Source organism: Nerophis lumbriciformis, linkage group LG32 (assembly GCF_033978685.3).
Source record: "Nerophis lumbriciformis linkage group LG32, RoL_Nlum_v2.1, whole genome shotgun sequence".
NCBI classification, from domain to species: domain Eukaryota; kingdom Metazoa; phylum Chordata; class Actinopteri; order Syngnathiformes; family Syngnathidae; genus Nerophis; species Nerophis lumbriciformis.
Window position 1 is genome coordinate 28552766 of NC_084579.2, and position 22127 is coordinate 28574892.

The 22127-nt window shown below is 38.9% G+C and overlaps 1 protein-coding gene across 1 annotated transcript in view; it reads right to left on the reverse strand.

Moving 5' to 3' along the window:
- The window catches only part of LOC133575005 (prostaglandin G/H synthase 1-like), a 51201-nt gene that overhangs the window by 24536 nt on the left and 4538 nt on the right, over window positions 1-22127 (reverse strand). Inside the window, 7 exon segments of the mRNA XM_072912097.1 lie at window positions 5462-5748; window positions 7729-7975; window positions 8137-8220; window positions 9455-9636; window positions 9718-9861; window positions 9960-10100; window positions 15287-15403. Of these exon segments, the coding sequence (XP_072768198.1) occupies window positions 5462-5748; window positions 7729-7975; window positions 8137-8220; window positions 9455-9636; window positions 9718-9861; window positions 9960-10100; window positions 15287-15403 (1202 nt within the window).

The window sequence follows — 22127 nt, forward strand, 5'->3', positions numbered from 1 at the left end:
ACTACGACTCAATCACAGGCAACGAAAGAAACATCATCATCCACGCAAAAAACTCCATTCTCATCCACAACAGTACACCATGGCAAAAAAAGAACAATGCAACATTTGACGTCACTATGGGACGTTTTGACGGAGCAGAAACGTGTGAACTCGTTGGAAGTTTCCTCCTCTCCCAGCTCGCTAGCCTCAATCTGAACCTTGGTATTTACCGTGATGACGGACTGGCAGTGTGTCGCGCCTCGCCAAGGAGCAGCGAGAATACCAAGAAGCGCATATGCCAAATTTTCAAAGAGAACGGCCTACGGATCACGATTGAAGCCAACAAGCAAACCGTCAACTTCCTTGACGTCACTTTCAACCTGAGAAATAACAGCTACCAACCATTCACGAAACCCAACACAACACTCCAATACGTGCACCATGACAGCAACCACCCACCCACCACCACGAAAAGAATACCTACCGGAATTAATAAAAGGCTATCGATGCTGTCATCTAGCAAAGCTGAATTTGACCAAGCAACCCCCCCGTACCAAAAAGCCCTTGATGAAAGCGGATACAATTTCACCCTCACCTATGAACCCACGCCAGGAAACCAGCCAAAAAAGAACAGAAAACGAAACGACATCATCTGGTACAACCCCCCATACAGCAAAAACGTCTCAACTAACATTGGACACAAATTCCTCAATCTGATTGACAAACACTTTCCCAAAGACAACACCCTAAGAAAAGTATTCAACAAGAACAACATTAAATTGAGCTACAGCTGTATGAACAATATACGACAAATCATCTCAAACCACAACAAAACAATTGCAAATGAGCCGTCGGCCCCCGGACAGAGCGACTCCAAAACCAACAAAGGCTGTAACTGTCGAAAGAAACCTGATTGCCCTCTCAACGGGGGGTGCTTACAAACATCAGTTGTCTACCAATCTAAGGTATTACGCAAGGACATTAACACATCCGACACATATGTAGGATTAACCGAGGGAGAATTCAAAACCAGAAGGAACAATCACAAGGCTTCTTTCAGGAACCAAAACCTGCGGAATACCACAGAACTCAGCAAACACATTTGGGACCTCAAATACAATAATGTTGAATATTCAATAACATGGCAAATTCTTGCATCCAGGACACCTTACAATAGTGGTAATAAAAGATGCAACCTATGCTTGAAAGAGAAACTGTTTATTATTTACCGTCCAGACCTGTCATCCCTCAACAAGCGCAGCGAAATTGTAACAGCATGCCGCCACAGACGGAAACACCTCCTAGGTAACACATGAGCCAATCACCACGCCCCTACGCCAGCCTGTACCCACCCACTCTGTGCCCTATATAAACCATGGTATGTGAATGCTCCCATTAAAATCTCCTGATGATTGAGGGTACCCCCCTCATGAAACAGGCCTGTAGAGATGAAATAGTCTTGTGATTTTTTTCCCCACACATACATATATATATATATATATATATATATATATATATATATATATATATATATATATATATATATATATATATATATATATATATATATATATATACAGGTAAAAGCCAGTAAATTAGAATATTTTGAAAAACTTGATTTATTTCAGTAATTGCATTCAAAAGGTGTAACTTGTACATTATATTTATTCATTGCACACAGACTGATGCATTCAAATGTTTATTTCATTTAATTTTGATGATTTGAAGTGGCAACAAATGAAAATCCAAAATTCCGTGTGTCACAAAATTAGAATATTACTTAAGGCTAATACAAAAAAGGGATTTTTAGAAATGTTGGCCAACTGAAAAGTATGAAAATGAAAAATATGAGCATGTACAATACTCAATACTTGGTTGGAGCTCCTTTTGCCTCAATTACTGCGTTAATGCGGCGTGGCATGGAGTCGATGAGTTTCTGGCACTGCTCAGGTGTTATGAGAGCCCAGGTTGCTCTGATAGTGGCCTTCAACTCTTCTGCGTTTTTGGGTCTGGCATTCTGCATCTTCCTTTTCACAATACCCCACAGATTTTCTATGGGGCTAAGGTCAGGGGAGTTGGCGGGCCAATTTAGAACAGAAATACCATGGTCCGTAAACCAGGCACGGGTAGATTTTGCGCTGTGTGCAGGCGCCAAGTCCTGTTGGAACTTGAAATCTCCATCTCCATAGAGCAGGTCAGCAGCAGGAAGCATGAAGTGCTCTAAAACTTGCTGGTAGACGGCTGCGTTGACCCTGGATCTCAGGAAACAGAGTGGACCGACACCAGCAGATGACATGGCACCCCAAACCATCACCCAACCATGCAAATTTTGCATTTCCTTTGGAAATCGAGGTCCCAGAGTCTGGAGGAAGACAGGAGAGGCACAGGATCCACGTTGCCTGAAGTCTAGTGTAAAGTTTCCACCATCAGTGATGGTTTGGGGTGCCATGTCATCTGCTGGTGTCGGTCCACTCTGTTTCCTGAGATCCAGGGTCAACGCAGCCGTCTACCAGCAAGTTTTAGAGCACTTCATGCTTCCTGCTGCTGACCTGCTCTATGGAAATGGAGATTTCAAGTTCCAACAGGACTTGGCGCCTGCACACAGCGCAAAATCTACCCGTGCCTGGTTTACGGACCATGGTATTTCTGTTCTAAATTGGCCCGCCAACTCCCCTGACCTTAGCCCCATAGAAAATCTGTGGGGTATTGTGAAAAGGAAGATGCAGAATGCCAGACCCAAAAACGCAGAAGAGTTGAAGGCCACTATCAGAGCAACCTGGGCTCTCTTAACACCTGAGCAGTGCCAGAAACTCATCGACTCCATGCCACGCCGCATTAACGCAGTAATTGAGGCAAAAGGAGCTCCAACCAAGTATTGAGTATTGTACATGCTCATATTTTTCATTTTCATACTTTTCAGTTGGCCAACATTTCTAAAAATCCCTTTTTTGTATTAGCCTTAAGTAATATTCTAATTTTGTGACACACGGAATTTTGGATTTTCATTTGTTGCCACTTCAAATCATCAAAATTAAATGAAATAAACATTTCAATGCATCAGTCTGTGTGCAATGAATAAATATAATGTACAAGTTACACCTTTTGAATGCAATTACTGAAATAAATCAAGTTTTTCAAAATATTCTAATTTACTGGCTTTTACCTGTATGTATATATATATATATATATATATATATATATATATATATATATATATATATATATATATATATATAATGACTTATTGAGCACCATTACCTTAAAGCTAGCATCACAACTAATTTGTTGCTTGCTAACTTGCTAACAACCTTTTTGTCATATTTATGACAAAAAGTTTTAGTATCGTTTCATACCTTCAACTGTTAACATGCTAGCAAGATATCGGCTATTATCACATCATTTATTCAAAAAGTATAAATAACGACAAATAAAGGGAGAATATTATTAACCGCAACATGTAAGTGTAAAAATAACTACAACATTATGAATTGTACATTTTCAGTATGTGCCTGTTCTATTTTTAAACAAAGAAAACAATCTGAAGTTGTCTTTATTTTTAAGTTATCGTGCCGTGATTTTACCAGTCTGGCCCTCTTGGGAGTAGACTTTTCTCCATGTGGCGCCCGATCTAAAATGAGTTTGACACCCCTGGTCTACAATTATGCCCACCAAATAGGAGAACATGTTAACTGTTCGCATGTTAGTACCTATAATGACATAATTGCCGATTAAAAACACTTGCTGTAATCATTAAAAATGTGGAAATACTAAATTTTACTTTTGTAAAATAGAATTAGAATTGCAATTCTACAGTGCACCTGGAAAGTATTTACTGCGCTTCACTCTTTCCACATTGTGTTATGTTACAGCCGAATTCCAATAGTGACAAAGGGATTTTTTTTTTTTTACAAATGTTTGGACATTTATGTACATAAGCATTCACAATCTTTGCCTAATACTTTGTTGATGCACCTTTGGCAGCAATTACAGTCTTGAGTCTTTTTGAATACGATGCCACATAGCACACCTTTCTTTGGTCAGTTTCACCCATTACTCTTTGTAGCATCTCTTAAGCTCCATTAGGAATTTGAGAAAGACTGGTCTAATTTAACTGTCCTTCAGGAAGCATCAGTGGCCAGTCATTTTTAAATCTCCCCAGAGATGTTCAATCGGATTCAAGTCTGGGCCACTCAAGGACATTAACTCGAGTTGTCCTGAAACCATTCCTTTGATGTCTTGGCTGTGTGCTTCGGGTTGTTGACCCGCTGAAAAACGAACCGTTGCCTACGTCTGAGTTCAAAAGCTCTCTGGAACACGTTTTCATTCAGGATGTCTCTGTACATTACTACATTCTTTTTTCCCTCTATCCTGACTAGTCTACCAGTTCCTACCGCTGAAAAACATCCCCACAGCATGATGCTGCCACCACCACCATGTTTCACTGTAGGGATGGTATTGGCCTGGGGATGAGCGGTGCCTGGTTTCCCCCAAATATGATGCCTGGTATTTACGCCAAAGAGTTCAGTCTTTGTCTCATCAGACCAGAAAATTTTGTTTCTCATGGTCTGAGAGTCTTTCAGGTGCATTTTGGAAAACCTTTACGAAGGAATGGCTTCCGTCTGGCCACTCTACCCTACAGGCCTGATTGGTGGTTTGCTGCAGAGATGGTCAGCCTTCTGAAAGGTTCTCCTCTCCCCAGAGAGGAATGCTGTAGCTCTGACAAAGTGACCATTGGGTTCTTGATCACCTCCCTGACTAGAACCCTTCTCCTGCGATCACTCAGTTTAGACCAGCTCTAGGGAGAGTCCTGGTGGTTCCAAATTTTATTCCATTTACGGACGATGGAGGATTTGTGCCTCAAGACAATCCTGTCTCAGAGATCTTCATTCTTGGTTTGTACTCTGCCATGCACTGTCAAGTGTGGGACCTTATATATAGACAGGTGTGTGCCTTTCCAAATCATGTCAGGTGGACTCCAATTAGGCTGTAGGAACATCTCAAGGACGATCTGTTGAAACAGGATGCCCCTGATCCCACTTTTGAGCTTCATGGAAAAGGATGTGAATACTTATGTACATGTGATTTTATATTTTGAATACAATTGAAAATATTCCTAAAAATGTTTTTACATTGTCATCATGGGGTATTGTGTGTAGAATTTTGAGTACAAAAATGTATTCCATTTTGAAATAAGGCTGTAACATAACAACATTTGGGAAAAGTGAAGCGCTGTGAATACTTTTCATATGCACTGTACTTTCGGTTTGCCTGTTTTGTTTGGAACATTTTTGGAAATCCAGTATTGGGATGCAACATTACTTCATAAAAAAAAAGACATTGTCTAATCATGCCCGACCACAAACTGTCAGACATTACCAACTGAACCACTAATGGAAAAGGAGTGTAAAAAAGCGTGGATGCCAAAAACCATCACTCAAGTATTTGAGTACTATAATGCACAGTATTATCTTTTGTTCGTTACCTGGCCAGCCACTTGCCGAGAAAAGGCGTCCACCAGCTTCTCCACGCCGTAGCGTGATAGCACGGAAGTGTTGAAGAGGAACTGTGGGTAGTTGAGCTCGTCTCCGTTTATAAAAAAACTGTCTGGCATTAAGGGGTGCCAGTGATAGAGCTGGCTGAACTCCAGGGCGATGCGGTTCCCGTACTGGAAGTCGGTGTTGAACAGCAAGGTGGGATCAAACTTCAGCTGCAGCAGGTAGCCACTGAGATGCTGCACGTATTCTTCTATCACTATTCGGATGGTTTCACCTTTCGGAGGAAAAACAAAGTGAAACAATAATGCGGCTTGTCCATTTGTGTCCCCTTTTGCGTTATAACATACAAACCCCGTTTCCATATGAGTTGGGAAATTGTGTTAGATGTAAATATAAACGGAATACAATGATTTGCAAATCCTTTTCAACCCATATTCAGTTGAATATGCTACAAAGACAACATATTTGATGTTCAAACTGATAAACATTTTTTTTGTTGCAAATAATCATTAACTTTAGAATTTGATGCCAGCAACAGGTGACAAAGAAGTTGGGAAAGGTGGCAATAAATACTGATAAAGTTGAGGAATGCTCATCAAACACTTATTTGGAACATCCCACAGGTGTGCAGGCTAATTGGGAACAGGTGGGTGCCATGATTGGGTATAAAAACAGCTTCACAAAAAGTGCTCAGTCTTTCACAAGAAAGGATGGGGCGAGGTACACCCCTTTCTCCACAACTGCGTGAGCAAATAGTCAAACAGTTTAAGAACAACGTTTCTCAAAGTGCAATTGCAAGAAATTTAGGGATTTCAACATCTATGCTCCATAATATCATCAAAAGGTTCAGAGAATCTGGAGAAATCACTCAACGTAAGCGGCATGGCCGGAAACCAACATTGAATGACCGTGACCTTCGATCCCTCAGACGGCACTGTATCAAAAACCGACATCAATCTCTAAAGGATATCACCACATGGGCTCAGGAACACTTCAGAAAACCACTGTCACTAAATACAGTTCGTCGCTACATCTGTAAGTGCAAGTTAAAGCTCTACTATGCAAAGCGAAAGCCATTTATCAACAACATCCAGCAACGCCGCCGGCTTCTCTGGGCCCGAGATCATCTAAGATGGACTCATGCAAAGTGGAAAAGGGTTCTGTGGTCTGACGAGTCCACATTTAAAATTGTTTTTGGAAATATTCAACATCGTGTCATCCGGACCAAAGGGGAAGCGAACCATCCAGACTGTTATCGATGCAAAGTTCAAAAGCCAGCATCTGTGATGGTATGGGGGTGTATTAGTGCCCAAGGCATGGGTAACTTACACATCTGTGAAGGCACCATTAATGCTGAAAGATACATACAGGTTTTGGAACAACATATGCTGCCATCTATGCGCCGTCTTTGTCATGGACGCCCATGCTTATTTCAGCAAGACAATGCCAAGCCACATTCAGCACGTGTTACAACAGCGTGGGTTCGAAAAAAAAGAGTGCTGGTACTTTCCTGGCCCGTCTGCAGTCTAGACCTGTCTCCCATCGAAAATGTGTGGCGCATTATGAAGCGTAAAATTTGACAGCGGACACCCCGGACTGTTGAACGACTGAAGCTCTACATAAAACAAGAATGGGAAAGAGTTCCACTTTCAAAGCTTCAACAATTAGTTTCCTCAGTTCCCAATCGTTTATTGAGTGTTGTTAAAAGAAAAGGTGATGTAACACAGTGGTGAACATGCCCTTTCCCAACTACTTCGGCACGTGTTGCAGCCATGAAATTCTAAGTTAATTATTATTTGCAAAAAAAAAAAAAAAGTTTATCAGAATCAGAATCAGAATCAGCTTTATTGTCATTACGCAAGGTAACGAGACTGAGGCCATTCCATACAGTGCGATGTGTGTGAGTTTGAACATCAAATATCTTGTCTTTGTAGTGCATTTAATTGAATATGGGTTGAAAAGGATTTGCAAATCATTGTATTCCGTTTATATTTACATCTAAGACAATTTCCCAACTCATATAGAAACAGGGTTTGTACATTTTATCATCAATACAGAGCAGTGATCAATGACAAAAACCTTAAAATGCAAATTTTTACAATAAAAACACTGGCTGACATATGCCAGTGTTTTTATTGGCCTCTACGGGGGCATATCTATTTGAGCCCGATGAGCTCTGCCAAGCAACAGCTTGAAAATAGGAACTCAACTATAGATAGATTAAGTTAAAAAAAAAAGAGCTGACCCTGCTTACCAATAATGATGAGCCGTGCAGTCTGGAACAGCTGCTCATCATCCCAGGTGGGATGCTCCACTTTGAGCACGTCGCACACTCGGTTGTGCTCCCTCAGCCACAACGTAGCGTACAACCCCAATCCGGGCAGGAGTCCAAACACCTCCTGACCAATAGCAATCTGATCCTCCGGAGCAACGCCCGGGGGATAGCTCATCCTGACGGGGGCTTCAGCTACAGTGGGAGGGTACATCTCTCCATCAATCAACTGATGGGCAAAACAATGTAATGTACTTCAGATAAGGCAACAACAATACAAGAGGCAGAAGTCAAAGATCTATCGTTCAAATTTCAATACAAAATCTGGAAAATATCATTAAACAAACAACAACAAAAGTATCAGGAATTGTCTTCAAGACCAAAGTGCACCTGATATTTAAGTTTCCCGTCGTTGAGAAGTCGGAGCTTTAGCTGACGTTGCAGGTTATCTCCATAAACGTGTCCTGCATCTACCTGGACCAAAACAACAACAATAAAAATCTAATAAATATTTTACTTGTTTTTTATTATAAAAAAATCATACTTTTTAAAAATAGTTTTTTCATTCAAAAATATTAAATTAAACGATTTTCAACAAAAAACTAACATTTTCCGCTGCATCTATTATGGTGTCCCGTAATTGTCCTTTGTAAAAACCCTTTCAATTAACATTTGTAAACAAAACCATTCAAACCATCAATCCATTTTTTTTCATTTTCCCAATAAAGATTAATGGTAGGAAGATGTTCAATATGGGAACAATATCAACCCCGTCTCCACAAAATAAAAAAAATAAATAAAAAACACATATATATATATATATATATATAAAAATACATTTAAAAAAAAATACATTTTTAATCTAAAAAAGTTTTAAATTTTTTGCAAGCGGTAGAAAATGGATGAATGTTTTTTTCACTCCAAAATTTAACACTAAATGGTATACATTTTTTTAAATATATATATATATACTGTATATATATATATATACACATACACATGTACGGTATATGTATACACGCATATATATATATATATATATATATATATATATACTGTACATATACATATACACAGATATATACACATTCACATATATACATATACAGGTATACACATGTACATATATACATCTATACACATATATACACACACATATGTATATATATATATGTACATATATATGTATACATACATATATTCACATATATATGCTTTTATATGTATAATGTATACGTGTATGAGTATGTATATACATACATATATACACATATATATGCTTTTATATGTATAATGTATACGTGTATGAGTATGTATATACACACACACACACACACATATATGTATACATATATATATACACATACATACACACACACATATATTTATACATGCACGCACCCACGCACATACATACAGTACATATGAAAACAAGTATATACTGTATATATATATATATATATATATATATATATATATATATATATATATATATATATATATATATATATACATGTATATATATATATACTTTTTTTTTTTTTATTCAATCTATCTATTGTGGTATCCCCCAAGAGTCCATTGTAAGCACCATTTCAATTAATATTTTGTATGCGAAACTATACAAACTTTCAATCCATTTTTTTTTTCATTTCCACAGCAATGATTCATTAAAAAAAAGCATCTGGGAACTATAACATGAACCGACCCCATGTGCCAGAGCCTTTGTGAAGCCCAGTCCCATACGATTGTAGGTCTTAAAGAACTGGTGGGTGAAGTGCTGTGCAAAGAAAGCAAACATGAGGTTGGAGCCCTGCGGGTCTGGCCTGAAAGTTCTTCTCTTCAATAGGCTCTCCACTAGCAGCTCAGGGTCTGGCAGGCCATCTTTGCCTATGAGGAGATCATTTAGACATTGTTTTATATATCTATACATACTGTAAATAGCAGGCCTAAACATAAATAGTAACTAACCTTTGACCCCTATAGGTGTAGGGCAGTCTTCTGGCACAGGTGGAAGAATCCGAGTGTAGTAGCTCAGATTATAGTAAGACTCCCAGCTGAGGTAACCATATTTTGAGTTGAAGGTTGGAGGGCTGGGAATTAAAGTGGACCTCACTGCTTTCACACATGCACGAAAGGAAACAATATGTCATGTATGCCATTCGCTATCGAGAAAAGACATTCATTCAATTTCCTGGAGTGACTGTCAGGACCTGTCAAAACAAGTCGCATCAGAACGTCCCGGAGGAAAGTGTAGTTGATGACGTCCCATATCCAGCGGAAGTGGGTGAGAATGTAGTGCACCACATCCGGTCTGGGCTTCAGGAAGTCATGCACACGAGTCCAGAACTTTGCTGTGTGAAGACAAGTGGTTGACTATAAACAATTATTATTCGGGGACCAGATGCACGTAGGAGGTGATTCTTATGTGTATGTTACATTTAATACCAACTAGTGAATGAAAATTAGTGCTTATAACTAGAGATGTTCGATAATATCGACCTGCTGATATTATCGGCCGATAAATGCGTTAAAATGTAATATCGGAAATTATCGGTATCATTTTTTTATTATCGGTATCGGTTTTTTTTTGGTTTTTTTTATTAAATCAACATAAAAAACACAAGATACACTTACAATTAGTGCACCAACCCAAAAAACCTACCTCCCCCATTTACACTCATTCACACAAAAGGGTTGTTTCTTTCTGTTATTAATATTCTGGTTCCTACATTATATATCAATATATATCAATACAGTCTGCAAGGGATACAGTCCGTAAGCACACATGATTGTGCGTGCTGCTGGTCCACTAATTATAATACTAACATTTAACAGTTGATTTTACTCATTATCATTAATTACTAGTTTCTATGTAACTGTTTTTATATTGTTTTACTTTCTTTTTTATTCAAGAAAACGTTTTTAATTTATTTATCTTATTTTATTATTATTTTTTTAAAGTACCTTATCTTCAGCATACCCGGTTGTCCAAATTAGGCATAATAATGTGTTAATTCCACGACTGCATATATGGGTTGATATCGGTATCGGTTGATATCGGTATCGGTAATTAAAGAGTTGGACAATATCAGAATATCGGCAAAAAGCCATTATTGGACATCCCTACGTATAACCCTTTTTGTGCTGTTTCTGGAGTATAATACAATATACATGTAGTCTACATTTAATAAAGAGCAGGGACAATATGGGACAAAAAGATACAAATATTTTTTAATTGACACATTTTCCCTGTGATTGAGCTCTATAAAATCTACCTCACAACAAAATGTCTGGGCAACTGTGTGCAAGAACAGGTCAAACAAACCTCAATATTTTGTAAAGTAGACTTAGACTTCCTTTTTATTGTCATTCAAATTTGAACTTTATAGTACAGATAAGAACAACATTGTGTTGCATTAGCTCATGGTAGTGCAGGATAAAAAATCAATAAGGTGCAGATATAAATAAATAGATTACTGTACAGATAAATGTATTGCACTTTTGCAGATGCATCCACGTTTATGGATGTATGTTATATTCTCTTTATATTCCAGCGAGTTAATCCATTTTTGGGGGGAATTGAGGGGATTATTATGATGCGTTCAAGAGTCAAGAGTACACAGCTAATATAAAATTTCCCATGAAAAAAATCTAATTATTTATCATGTTTTATCAATTATGACTTTTCTACCAAAAAAAGAGAAATTACAGCAAATATCCATGTATGTAGCCTAGCTAAGTGGTGGAGGCTGGTCCAATCATTTTTTTCTCCATTTTTTAAAATTACATGTGATTTTGATCATGGTCATTAGGATGAGCGATTATTCGAAATAAACTATAACCCTTGTAGTGTTGTTTTTGGATTTGGAGAACAGTCAGTTCCTACATGTTCCCGATTCAGCAGTTGTGACCTCGCAAATTTGCAGATTTTTGGTCCAATTTTTCATTTTAACATGTTTTTTCTTTTGTTTGTACATAAAACACATCTAACTCAAGTAAATCAGGCATGTTTCATAAATACATGATATTAAAGCCTAAAATGTCATGTACATTTCATGTACAACGTTAATGACGTCAGTGCAAGATGACGGCGCCCTGTCTTTGTTGCTGCAGCTAAGTAAACTTTCTAAAAACATTCGGCCTCAAAACGTGCCACGAAGTGAACATAGTAAAGTTCATATATGATCAAAGGTGGGTATTAATGCGCTACATTTACTCTGTTTCATTAAAGGGGAACTACCCGGAGGGAACCCACGCAGTCACGGGGAGAACATGCAAACTCCACACAGAAAAATCCCGAGCCCGGGGATTGAACCCAGGACCTTCGTATTGTGAGGCACATGCACTAACCCCTGTCCCACCATTCTGCCTGATTATAACATGTGATTAAAAAAATGTATGTGTATAGATAAAACTAGTTGGTCATTCCAAGTACCGTAACCAAGTAGGTTTGACTGTCACTAATTGTGTTAATTTGGCTTAATGGGGCAGTTCTAAGTGAGCCCCATGAAATCTGCCTAACAACAAGTGGTGGAAATTAATAATCCACATATCATTCTTTTAAAAGTACAGTCACTTTCCTGGTATGTAGCCGACTTAATGTTAGTGGTAATGGCTTACCAATTGTTTACAAACGCCCCCAATTACAATCATTATGTTTAACAATACTCCATTTTTCCTCAGTGTGTCATTATCCTCAAACAATTACACAAGGCGAATCAGTAAAGAATCTGGGTATTATCTTCGACCCAACTCTCTCGTTTGAATCACACATTAAGAGTGTTACTAAAACGGCCTTCTTTCATCTCCGTAATATCGCTAAAATTCGTTCTATTTTATCCACTAGCGACGCTGAGATCATTATTCATGCGTTCGTTACGTCTCGTCTCGACTACTGTAACGTATTATTTTCGGGTCTCCCTATGTCTAGCATTAAAAAATTACAGTTGGTACAAAATGCGGCTGCTAGACTTTTGACAAGAACAAGAAAGTTTGATCATATTACGCCTATACTGGCTCACCTGCACTGGCTTCCTGTGCACTTAAGAAGTGACTTTAAGGTTTTACTACTTACGTATAAAATACTACACGGTCTAGCTCCGTCCTATCTTGTCGATTGCATTGTACCATATGTCCCGGCAAGAAATCTGCGTTCAAAGAACTCCGGCTTATTAGTGATTCCCAGAGCCCAAAAAAAGTCTGCGGGCTATAGAGCGTTTTCTATTCGGGCTCCAGTACTATGGAATGCCCTCCCGGTAACAATTAGAGATGCTACCTCAGTAGAAGCATTTAAGTCCCATCTTAAAACTCATTTGTATACTCTAGCCTTTAAATAGCCCCCCTGTTAGACCAGTTGATCTGCCGTTTCTTTTCTTTTCTCCTCTGCTCCCCTTTTCCTTGAGGGGGGGGGGCACAGGTCCGGTGGCCATGGATGAAGTGCTGGCTGTCCAGAGTCGGGACCCGGGGTGGACCGCTCGCCTGTGCATCGGCTGGGAACATCTCTGCGCTGCTGACCCGTCTCCGCTCGGGATGGTGTCCTGCTGGCCCCACTATGGACTGGACTCTTACTACTATTATGTTGGATCCACTATAGACTGGACTCTCACAATATTATGTCAGACCCACTCGACATCCATTGCTTTCGGTCTCCCCTAGAGGGGGGGGGTTACCCACATATGCGGTCCTCTCCAAGGTTTCTCATAGTCATTCACATCGACGTCCCACTGGGGTGAGTTTTTCCTTGCCCGTATGTGGGCTTTGTACCGAGGATGTCGTTGTGGCTTGTGCAGCCCTTTGAGACACTTGTGATTTAGGGCTATATAAATAAAGATTGATTGATTGATTGATAGTTAAGTTAGCATTTCTAGTGAGCAAACCTCAAATTGGCAGCAACAGTTTGCCAGTAAACTTTCTTTTTTGGGATAAAACAAAACACTTTCAATGAACTGAGTAATTGGCATGTCCTGTGAGACTTTTCTGCTTCAGTGGTTAATCGTTAATAACCAATGTGATTGCATAACAAGACTTTGTGAGGCTTCTTTGTTCCAGTGAAGCTGAGCGGTAGAGGTGGAGGGTCTAGACCAGGGGTAGGGAACCTATGGCTCTAGAGCCAGATGTGGCTCTTTTGATGACTGCACCTGGCTCTCAGATAAATCGTAGCTGACATTGCTTAACACGATAAGTCAGTGTTTTTCAACCTTTTCTGAGCCAAGGCACATTTTTTTCATTGACAAAATTCTGAGGCACACCACCAGCAGAAAACATAAACAAATGAAACTCAGTAGCCGATACTGACAATAAAAAGTCGTTCTCGCAATTGTTGGATATGACTTTAAACCATAACCAAGCATGCATCACTATAGCTCTTGTCTCAATGTAGGTGTACTGTCACCACCTGTCTCATCACGCCGTAATTATTTTGAGTTTTTTGGTGTTTTCGCTCCTATTTTGGTGGCTTTTCCTCTTTTGTTGGTATTTTCCTGTAGCAGTTTCATGTCTTCCTTGAATGCTATTCCTCGCCGCTGCTTTGTTTTCGCAATCAAGACTATTTAAGTTGTGCGGACGCACTCCTTCTTTGTGGTGACATTGTTGATTGTCATGCCATGTCCATCCACACAAGTGTAGTTTCAAAAATGTCTATGTCTACACTTTGTGGACGCCGTCTGCTCCACGCACTGTAAGTCTTTGCTGTCGTCCAGCATTCTGTTTTTGTTTACTTTGCAGCCAGTTCAGTTTTGGTTTCGTTTTGCTTCAATGCCTTTTCTTAGCGGCACTTAGTGATCACGACAAACCATGTTCCCCACATCTACAAAGCAAATAGCTACCTGCTGCCACTTACTGATATGGAAGAGTATTACACGGTTACTCTGCCGAGCTCTAGACAGCACAGACGCTCAACAATGGCACATTTGCAGATTATAATTACTGGTTTGCAAAAAATATTTTTAACAGAATTAGGTGAAATTACATAATCTCCCACGACACACCAGACTGTATCTCACGGCACACTAGTGCGCCGCGGCACAGTGGTTGAAAAACACAGCGATAAGTAATGAATAATTCCGCTGGTACTCACAGTGTTAAATATAACGTTCAACATATAAAACATTATCATGCATTTTAATCCATCCATCCGTTTTCTACCGCACCTGTTCAAGAAGTCGCATTAATGGTAAGAACTATTTTATTCATTATTGGTTAGCTTCAGAATAACAATGTTATTAAAAAAAAATAAGATACTTACCGGTGTTATACTCTTAAAATGTTACTTACTTAAAAATGCACACATTTAGTTGTATTCAGTGTTAAAAAATATTATATGGCTCTCACGGAAATACATTTTAAAATATTTGTCTTTCATGGCTCTCTCAGCCAAAAAGGTTCCCGACCCCTGGTCTAAACCATTAAGACAACGGTTTTATTCTCTCATTTAACAGGCACTCTCTCCCCTGCTAGCACAGAATATTTCAAATTCCTCGCTAGTCTACAGCGGATATGAATGAATGTCATAAGGGTGGGCTGGGATGAACGGACTCACGGATGGTGCAGTTCTCCCCATAGTAACCTGTGCGGGTGCAGTCACACTCGTACTGGTCCTCGCCGTATCGCACACACACTCCCCAGTGCTGGCAGGGGAAGTAACAGCACGGGTTCACTGCAGAGGGGAGAAAGAGGCGAAGAAGACTCGATATAACCCAGCAGGCACATGACATTGAGACAACGTTGATTATACGTACATGTCCTTTAAAGCTGACTCTGAAACAACATTGCAAAATAGTTTGTAAATTGAGACAACGACGGTGTCCAACGCCAGATCCGCGTTGTTGGTTGGGAAATGACCACATTTCAAAGGTCAAATCAACGTCACAATCTGACGTTGAATAAACGTTGTCAAAAAGCATGTTGTTTCAACGCTGCATTTGTGTCGTAGAATATTGGTTGGGAAATGACCACATTTCAACGGAACTCAACATTGATTACACTGCAAAAACTGAAATATAAGTAAGATTAAATATCTCAAAAAAGGGTGATATTTGCCTATTTTCTGTCTGATAAGATAATTCTTCTCACTAAGCAGATTTGATGTTAGAGTGTTTTACTTGTTTTAAGGGTTTTGGTCCTTAATGATCTCAGTAAGATATTACAGCTTGTAGCTGAGATTTGATGACCTATATTGAGTAAAACATGCTTGAAACTAGAATATCAACTGATGCAAAGCTCACAAGTATAAAACTACTTTTTTTAAAGTAATAATTTCTTACTTCAAGCATGGAACAAAAAATCATGCATATCAAGATAATGGCACTAGCATTTACTTAATTTAAGAATATTTTTCAACATATTGAGCAAAAAGGTCTCATTTTTTTTCTACCAAGTGCACTTATTATTAGTGAGAATATACTTATTTGAAGGTATTTTTGGGTTCATTGAGGTTAGCTAATTTTACTTGTTTTGGAAAGTCTTGACAAGCGGAATTTTCTTGTTCTATTGGCAGAACATTATGCTTAGTTCAAGTAAAATACCCCTAATTTTTTTTCTTTCTTGTTTTTGAACACTGACTTTTTGCAGTGTGAACGTCGTCAAAAAAAGCATGTTGTTTCAACGTTATGTCTGAGTTCTGCTCAACGTCAAGTTCTCAACGTTGTGTTAATGTCTTGGGCCTGCTGGGAAGCATTTTCTTACATAAGAGGACATTCTACAGCTGCTGCAACATCTGGTTTATTGTATACTTTATGATAAAAAAAATGAATGAAAGGCAATGACAGGCTGTCGCTGCAATAGTCATTAAGCAACCATTGGGACCATATAGTGGAAATACATAACGAAGTGTCATATGAAATGCACTTCCTTTGTAGGAACCGGATGGAAAATCAATTGCCCTCTCAAGTTTCTCGACCTTCTTCATTTTGGGTACAGTTAAGCCCCAAATTAGTCATACTGCGACCAAATATAAGTTATAATTGTGTGTAGAGATGTCCGATAATGGCTTTTTTGCCGATATCCGATATTGTCCAACTCTTAATTACCGATTCCGATATCAACCGATACCGATATATACAGTCGTGGAATTAACACATTATTATGCCTAATTTTTGTTGTGATGCCCCGCTGGATGCATTAAACAATGTAACAAGGTTTTCCAAAATAAATCAACTCAAGTTATGGAAAAAAATGCCAACATGGCACTGCCATATTTGTTATTGAAGTCACAAAGTGCATCATTTTTTTTAACATGCCTCAAAACAGCAGCTTGGAATTTGGGACATGAGGAGGTTGAGGTGGGCGAGGTTGAGGTTGAGGGGGAGCAGCGGGGGGTGTATATTGTAGCGTCCCGGAAGAGTTAGTGCTGCAAGGGGTTCTGGGTATTTGTTCTATTGTGTTATGGTGCGGATGTTCTCCCGAAATGTGTTTGTCATTCTTGTTTGGTGTGGGTTCACAGTTTGTCGCATATTTGTAACAGTGTTAAAGTTGTTTACACGGCCACCCTCAGTGTGACCTGTATGGCTGTTGACCAAGTATGAATTGCATTCACTTGTGTGTGTGAAAAGCCGTAAATAATATGTGATTGGGCCGGCACGCAAAGGCAGTGCCTTGAAGGTTTATTGGCGCTCTGTACTTCTCCCTACGTCCGTGTACCACTCCGTACAGCGGCATTTTAAAAAGTAATACATTTTACTTTTTGAAACCGATACCGATAATTTCCGATATCACATTTTAAAGCATTTATCGGCCGATAATATCAGCAGTCCGATATTATCGGACACCACTAATTGTGTATCATTTTAACTACATCACAGGTGTCAAACTCAAGGTCCAGGGGCCAAATCTGGCCTACCACATCATTCTAATGTGGCCCCCTACATCATTTTACTGTGGACCACCGCACATAATTTTAATGTGGAGCACTACATAATTTTAATGTGGCATGCCACATAATTCTAACGTGGCATTTTATGTCGTCCACTACATCATTTTTATCGTGGCCCGTTACCATTATGTTTACCATGAATTGATTAACGTGGACCCCGACTTAAACAAGTTGAAAAACTTATTCGGGTGTTACCATTTAGTGGTCAATTGTACGGAATATGTACTTCACTGTGCAATCTACTCATACAAGTTTCAGTCAATCAATCAATCAATCAATCAAAGCCCTTCACATCATTTTAAGTGGCTTGCTAAGTCAATTACGTGGCCAGCCACGTCTTTTTAATTTGGCATGCCAAATCATGTTACGTGGCACACAACATCATAAAAAGGCCGTTTCTGGCTAAATGTATTTGTTCTTTTAATTTTTACAGAAAAATGTTGCACATGCAATTGCATATGTTCAACAGCGGTGTTTCTTGATCACTGTTGGGGCACGAGCAGTATAAAATAGTTTTGTTTTTTTACATTGGGTGGCACCAAATGAGTCAGAGCTTTTCTCCCTTTCATTCACACACACCAGTGACGCAGAGTGATGTGGCTGGAAAAAGTTGCAAAATGTATAATACGCCCTCTTGCTGAGGTTTTTTTTTTTTTGGGGGGGGGGGGGAGAAATGTCAATGACAAAAAAAAAAACAGAGCTTTTTTACCCCTTCTTTCACATACAACAGTGACCCAGAGTGATACAGCTGGGAAAATACAAAATAATAAAAAAAATATGACCACCCCTCTTTTTTTTGAGGGGGGGACGACATAAAAATACATAATTAATCTGTTTTTGTAATGTCACATATATATATATATATATATATATATATATATATATATATATATATATATATATATATATATATATAAATATATATATATTTATATATATATATATATATATATATATATATATATATAAATATATATATATATATATATATATATATATATATATATATATATATATATATATATATATATATATTTGTAGTTGCTAAATGACTGTTTTACTCATAACCATTGCCTTTGAGACACTTTGTGGGGGTCTATGTAATGGCTGCATGCATGTGTGCGTAGTTGAAAGGAAGAACAGCTCTGACTCGCCAAGGGTCTCTAGACCCCGAATATAAGACGCCTCTTTTTTCCAACAAGAAACATATTTTATCATATCGTCGTCTTATATTCCCATCAATATTGTAATTAATGACACTTGTGACTAGGGATTTCCGACAATATCGGACTGCCGATATTATCGGCTGATAAATGTTTTAAAATATAATATCGGAAATTATCGGTATCGGTTTCAAAAAGTAAAATTTGTGACTTTTTAAAACGACGCTGTTTACACGGACGTAGGGAGAAGTACAGCGCGCCAATAAACTTTAAAGGCACTGCCTTTGCGTGCCGGCCCAGTCACATAATATCTACGGCTTTTCACACACACAAGTGAATGCAATGCATACTTGGTCAACAGCCATACAGGTCACACTGAGGGTGTGTGTGTGGGGGGGGTGCACACAGATTCGGTGACCACAGATGAGGCGCTAGCTGTCCAAAGTCGGGACCCAGGGTGGACCACTCATCTGTGCATCAGTTGGGGACGTCTCTGCGCTGCTGACCTGTCTCCACTCAAGATAATCTCCTGCGGTCCCCTCCAAGGTTTCTCATTGTCATCCCATTGGATTTACTTTTTTCTTGACCTGATGTGGGATCTGAGCCCAGGATGTCGTTGTAGCTTGTGCAGCCCTTTGAGACACTCGTGATTTAGGGCCATGTAAGTGAACTTTGATTGACTGATTGATTGATAGTACAACACTAAACTACAATAATAATTGTTCAATTAATTATAAGTGAACAATAGTATAGAGCAGTGGTTCTCAAATGGGGGTGGGGTACTTGAAGGTATGCCAAGGGGTACGTGAGATTTTTTTCAAATATTCTAAAAATAGCAACAATTCAAAAATCCTTTATAAATATATTTATTGAATAATACTTCAACAAAATATGAATGTAAGTTCATAAACTGTACATCAAATCAAGTAGGCTATTCCATTCCATAAACTCAGAGTTTCCACCAAGCCATGATGGTTTGACCCTCACTAAAATGTCTGTCAAAAAGAACTGTGAAAAGAAATGCAACAATGCAATATTCGGTGTTGACAGCTAGATTTTTTTGTGGACATGTTCCATAAATATTGATGTTAAAGATTTCTTTTTTTGTGAAGAAATGTTTAGAATTAAGTTGATGAATCCAGATGGATCTCTATTACAATCCCCAAAGAGGGCACTTTAAGTTGATGATTACTTCTATGTGTAGAAATCTTTATTTATAATTGAATCACTTGTTTATTTTTCAACAAGTTTTTAGTTATTTGTATATCTTTTTTTCCAAATAGTTCAAGAAAGACCACTACAAATGAGCAATATTTTGCACTGTTATACAATTTAATAAATCAGAAACTGATGACATAGTGCTGTATTTTACTTCTTTATCTCTTTTTTTCAACCAAAAATGCTGTGCTCTGATTAGGGGGTACTTATAAATAAATGATAAATGGGTTGTACTTGTATAGCGCTTTTCTACCTTCAAGGTACTCAAAGCGCTTTGACACTACTTCCACATTTACCCATTCACACACACATTCACACACTGATGGAGGGAGCTGCCATGCAAGGCGCTAACCAGCACCCATCAGGAGCAAGGGTGAAGTGTCTTGCTCAGGACACAACGGACATGACGAGGTTGGTACTAGGTGGGGATTGAACCAGGGACCCTCGGGTCGCGCACAGCCATTCTTCCACTGCGCCACGCCGTCCCTTTTACTTGAATTAAAAAAATGTTCACAGGGCGTACATCCCTGAAAAAAGGTTGAGAACCACTGGTATGGAGCACAGGTGTTAAACTCAAGGCCCGCCGGCCATGTCATTGTATGTGGCTTGCAAAAGCCTGAAAATACTATGCATCAAAATGCATTAATATTGACAGAAAAAAATGCATATACTGCATGCAATTGTACATATTTTAAACTTCAGTAATATCCAATAATCCCACAAATATATTATCATACATTCCAAACGTCTTTTTTTAAAATAAAAAATACTTAAATCTCTGCTTGACTTCTGATTTCAAAGCAAGTTATCCATCCAATTGTTTGCTGTAAAAACAACAACTGTAAATTTTACAGTAAAACACTTGCAGCTCGTTCGCCTATTTTTTCCATTTCCAATTTCAAAACTGTGGTACCCGTTTTGCCATTTACAGTAAGTAGTATGCTGTACAAAAATGGCTAAATTTTACAGTACAATTCTGGCGACTGAGTTGCCAGTTTTTGCTTTAAATTATAACGATGGTGTTTGACGGTGTATGTAAAAAAATATAATAATCAAATGCAAAGGCAATTATGTAATGATAGGCTCCAGCGCCCCCCGCGACCCTGAAGGGAATAAGCGGTAGAAGATGGATGGATGGATGGCATTAGGAAATTTCTTATACATTAATATCCATATATATTCTGAGGGCGGCCTTAAAGGCAGTCTGATAGTTTATATATCAATGATGAAATCTTAACATTGCAACACATGCCAATACGGCCGGGTTAGCTTACTAAAGCGCAATTTTAAATTTTGCGCAAAATATCCTGCTGAAAACGTCTCGGTATGATGACGTCAGTGCGTGACGTCACGGATTGTGGAGGACATTTTGGGACAGCATGGTGGCCAGCTATTAAGTCGTCTGTTTTCATCGCAAAATTCCACAGTATTCTGGACATCTGTGTTGGTGAATCTTTTGCAATTTGTTCAATGAACATTGGAGACAACAAAGAAGAAAGCTGTAGGTGGGAAGCGGTGTATTGCGGCAGGTGTTGTGCCGGATAACGCACCCCCACCGTAGAATGCACCCCTTGACTGGTGTGCCGGATAACACAGCCGGTGTTTCATTGTTTACATTCCCGGAAGATGACAGTCAAGCTTTACCATTGGCCTGTGGAGAACTGGGACAACAGAGACTCTTACCAGGAGGACTTTGAGTTGGATACGCAGACACGGTACCGTGAGTACGCATGCAGCTGCGGCTTCTAAACATTTGATCGCTTGCCCGTACGTGCGTGCCGCTATGTGCATGTCACATACGTAAGTTTGGGGACTTTGGGGAAATATATGTGCTGTATGAACTTTGGGGAGGTGAACGGTATTTTGGGCTGTGGGATTGAGTGTGTTGTGCAGGTGTTTGAGTTGTATTGGCGGGTTATATGGACGGGAGGGGGGAGGTGTTTGTTATGCGGGATTAATTTGTGGCATATAAAATATAAGCCTGGTTGTGTTGTGGCTAATAGAGTATATATATATGTCTTGTGTTTATTTACTGTTTTAGTCATTCCCAGCTGAATATTAGGTCCCACCCGCCTCTCACAGCATCTTCCCTATTGAATCGCTCCCACTGCCCTCTAGTCCTTCACTCT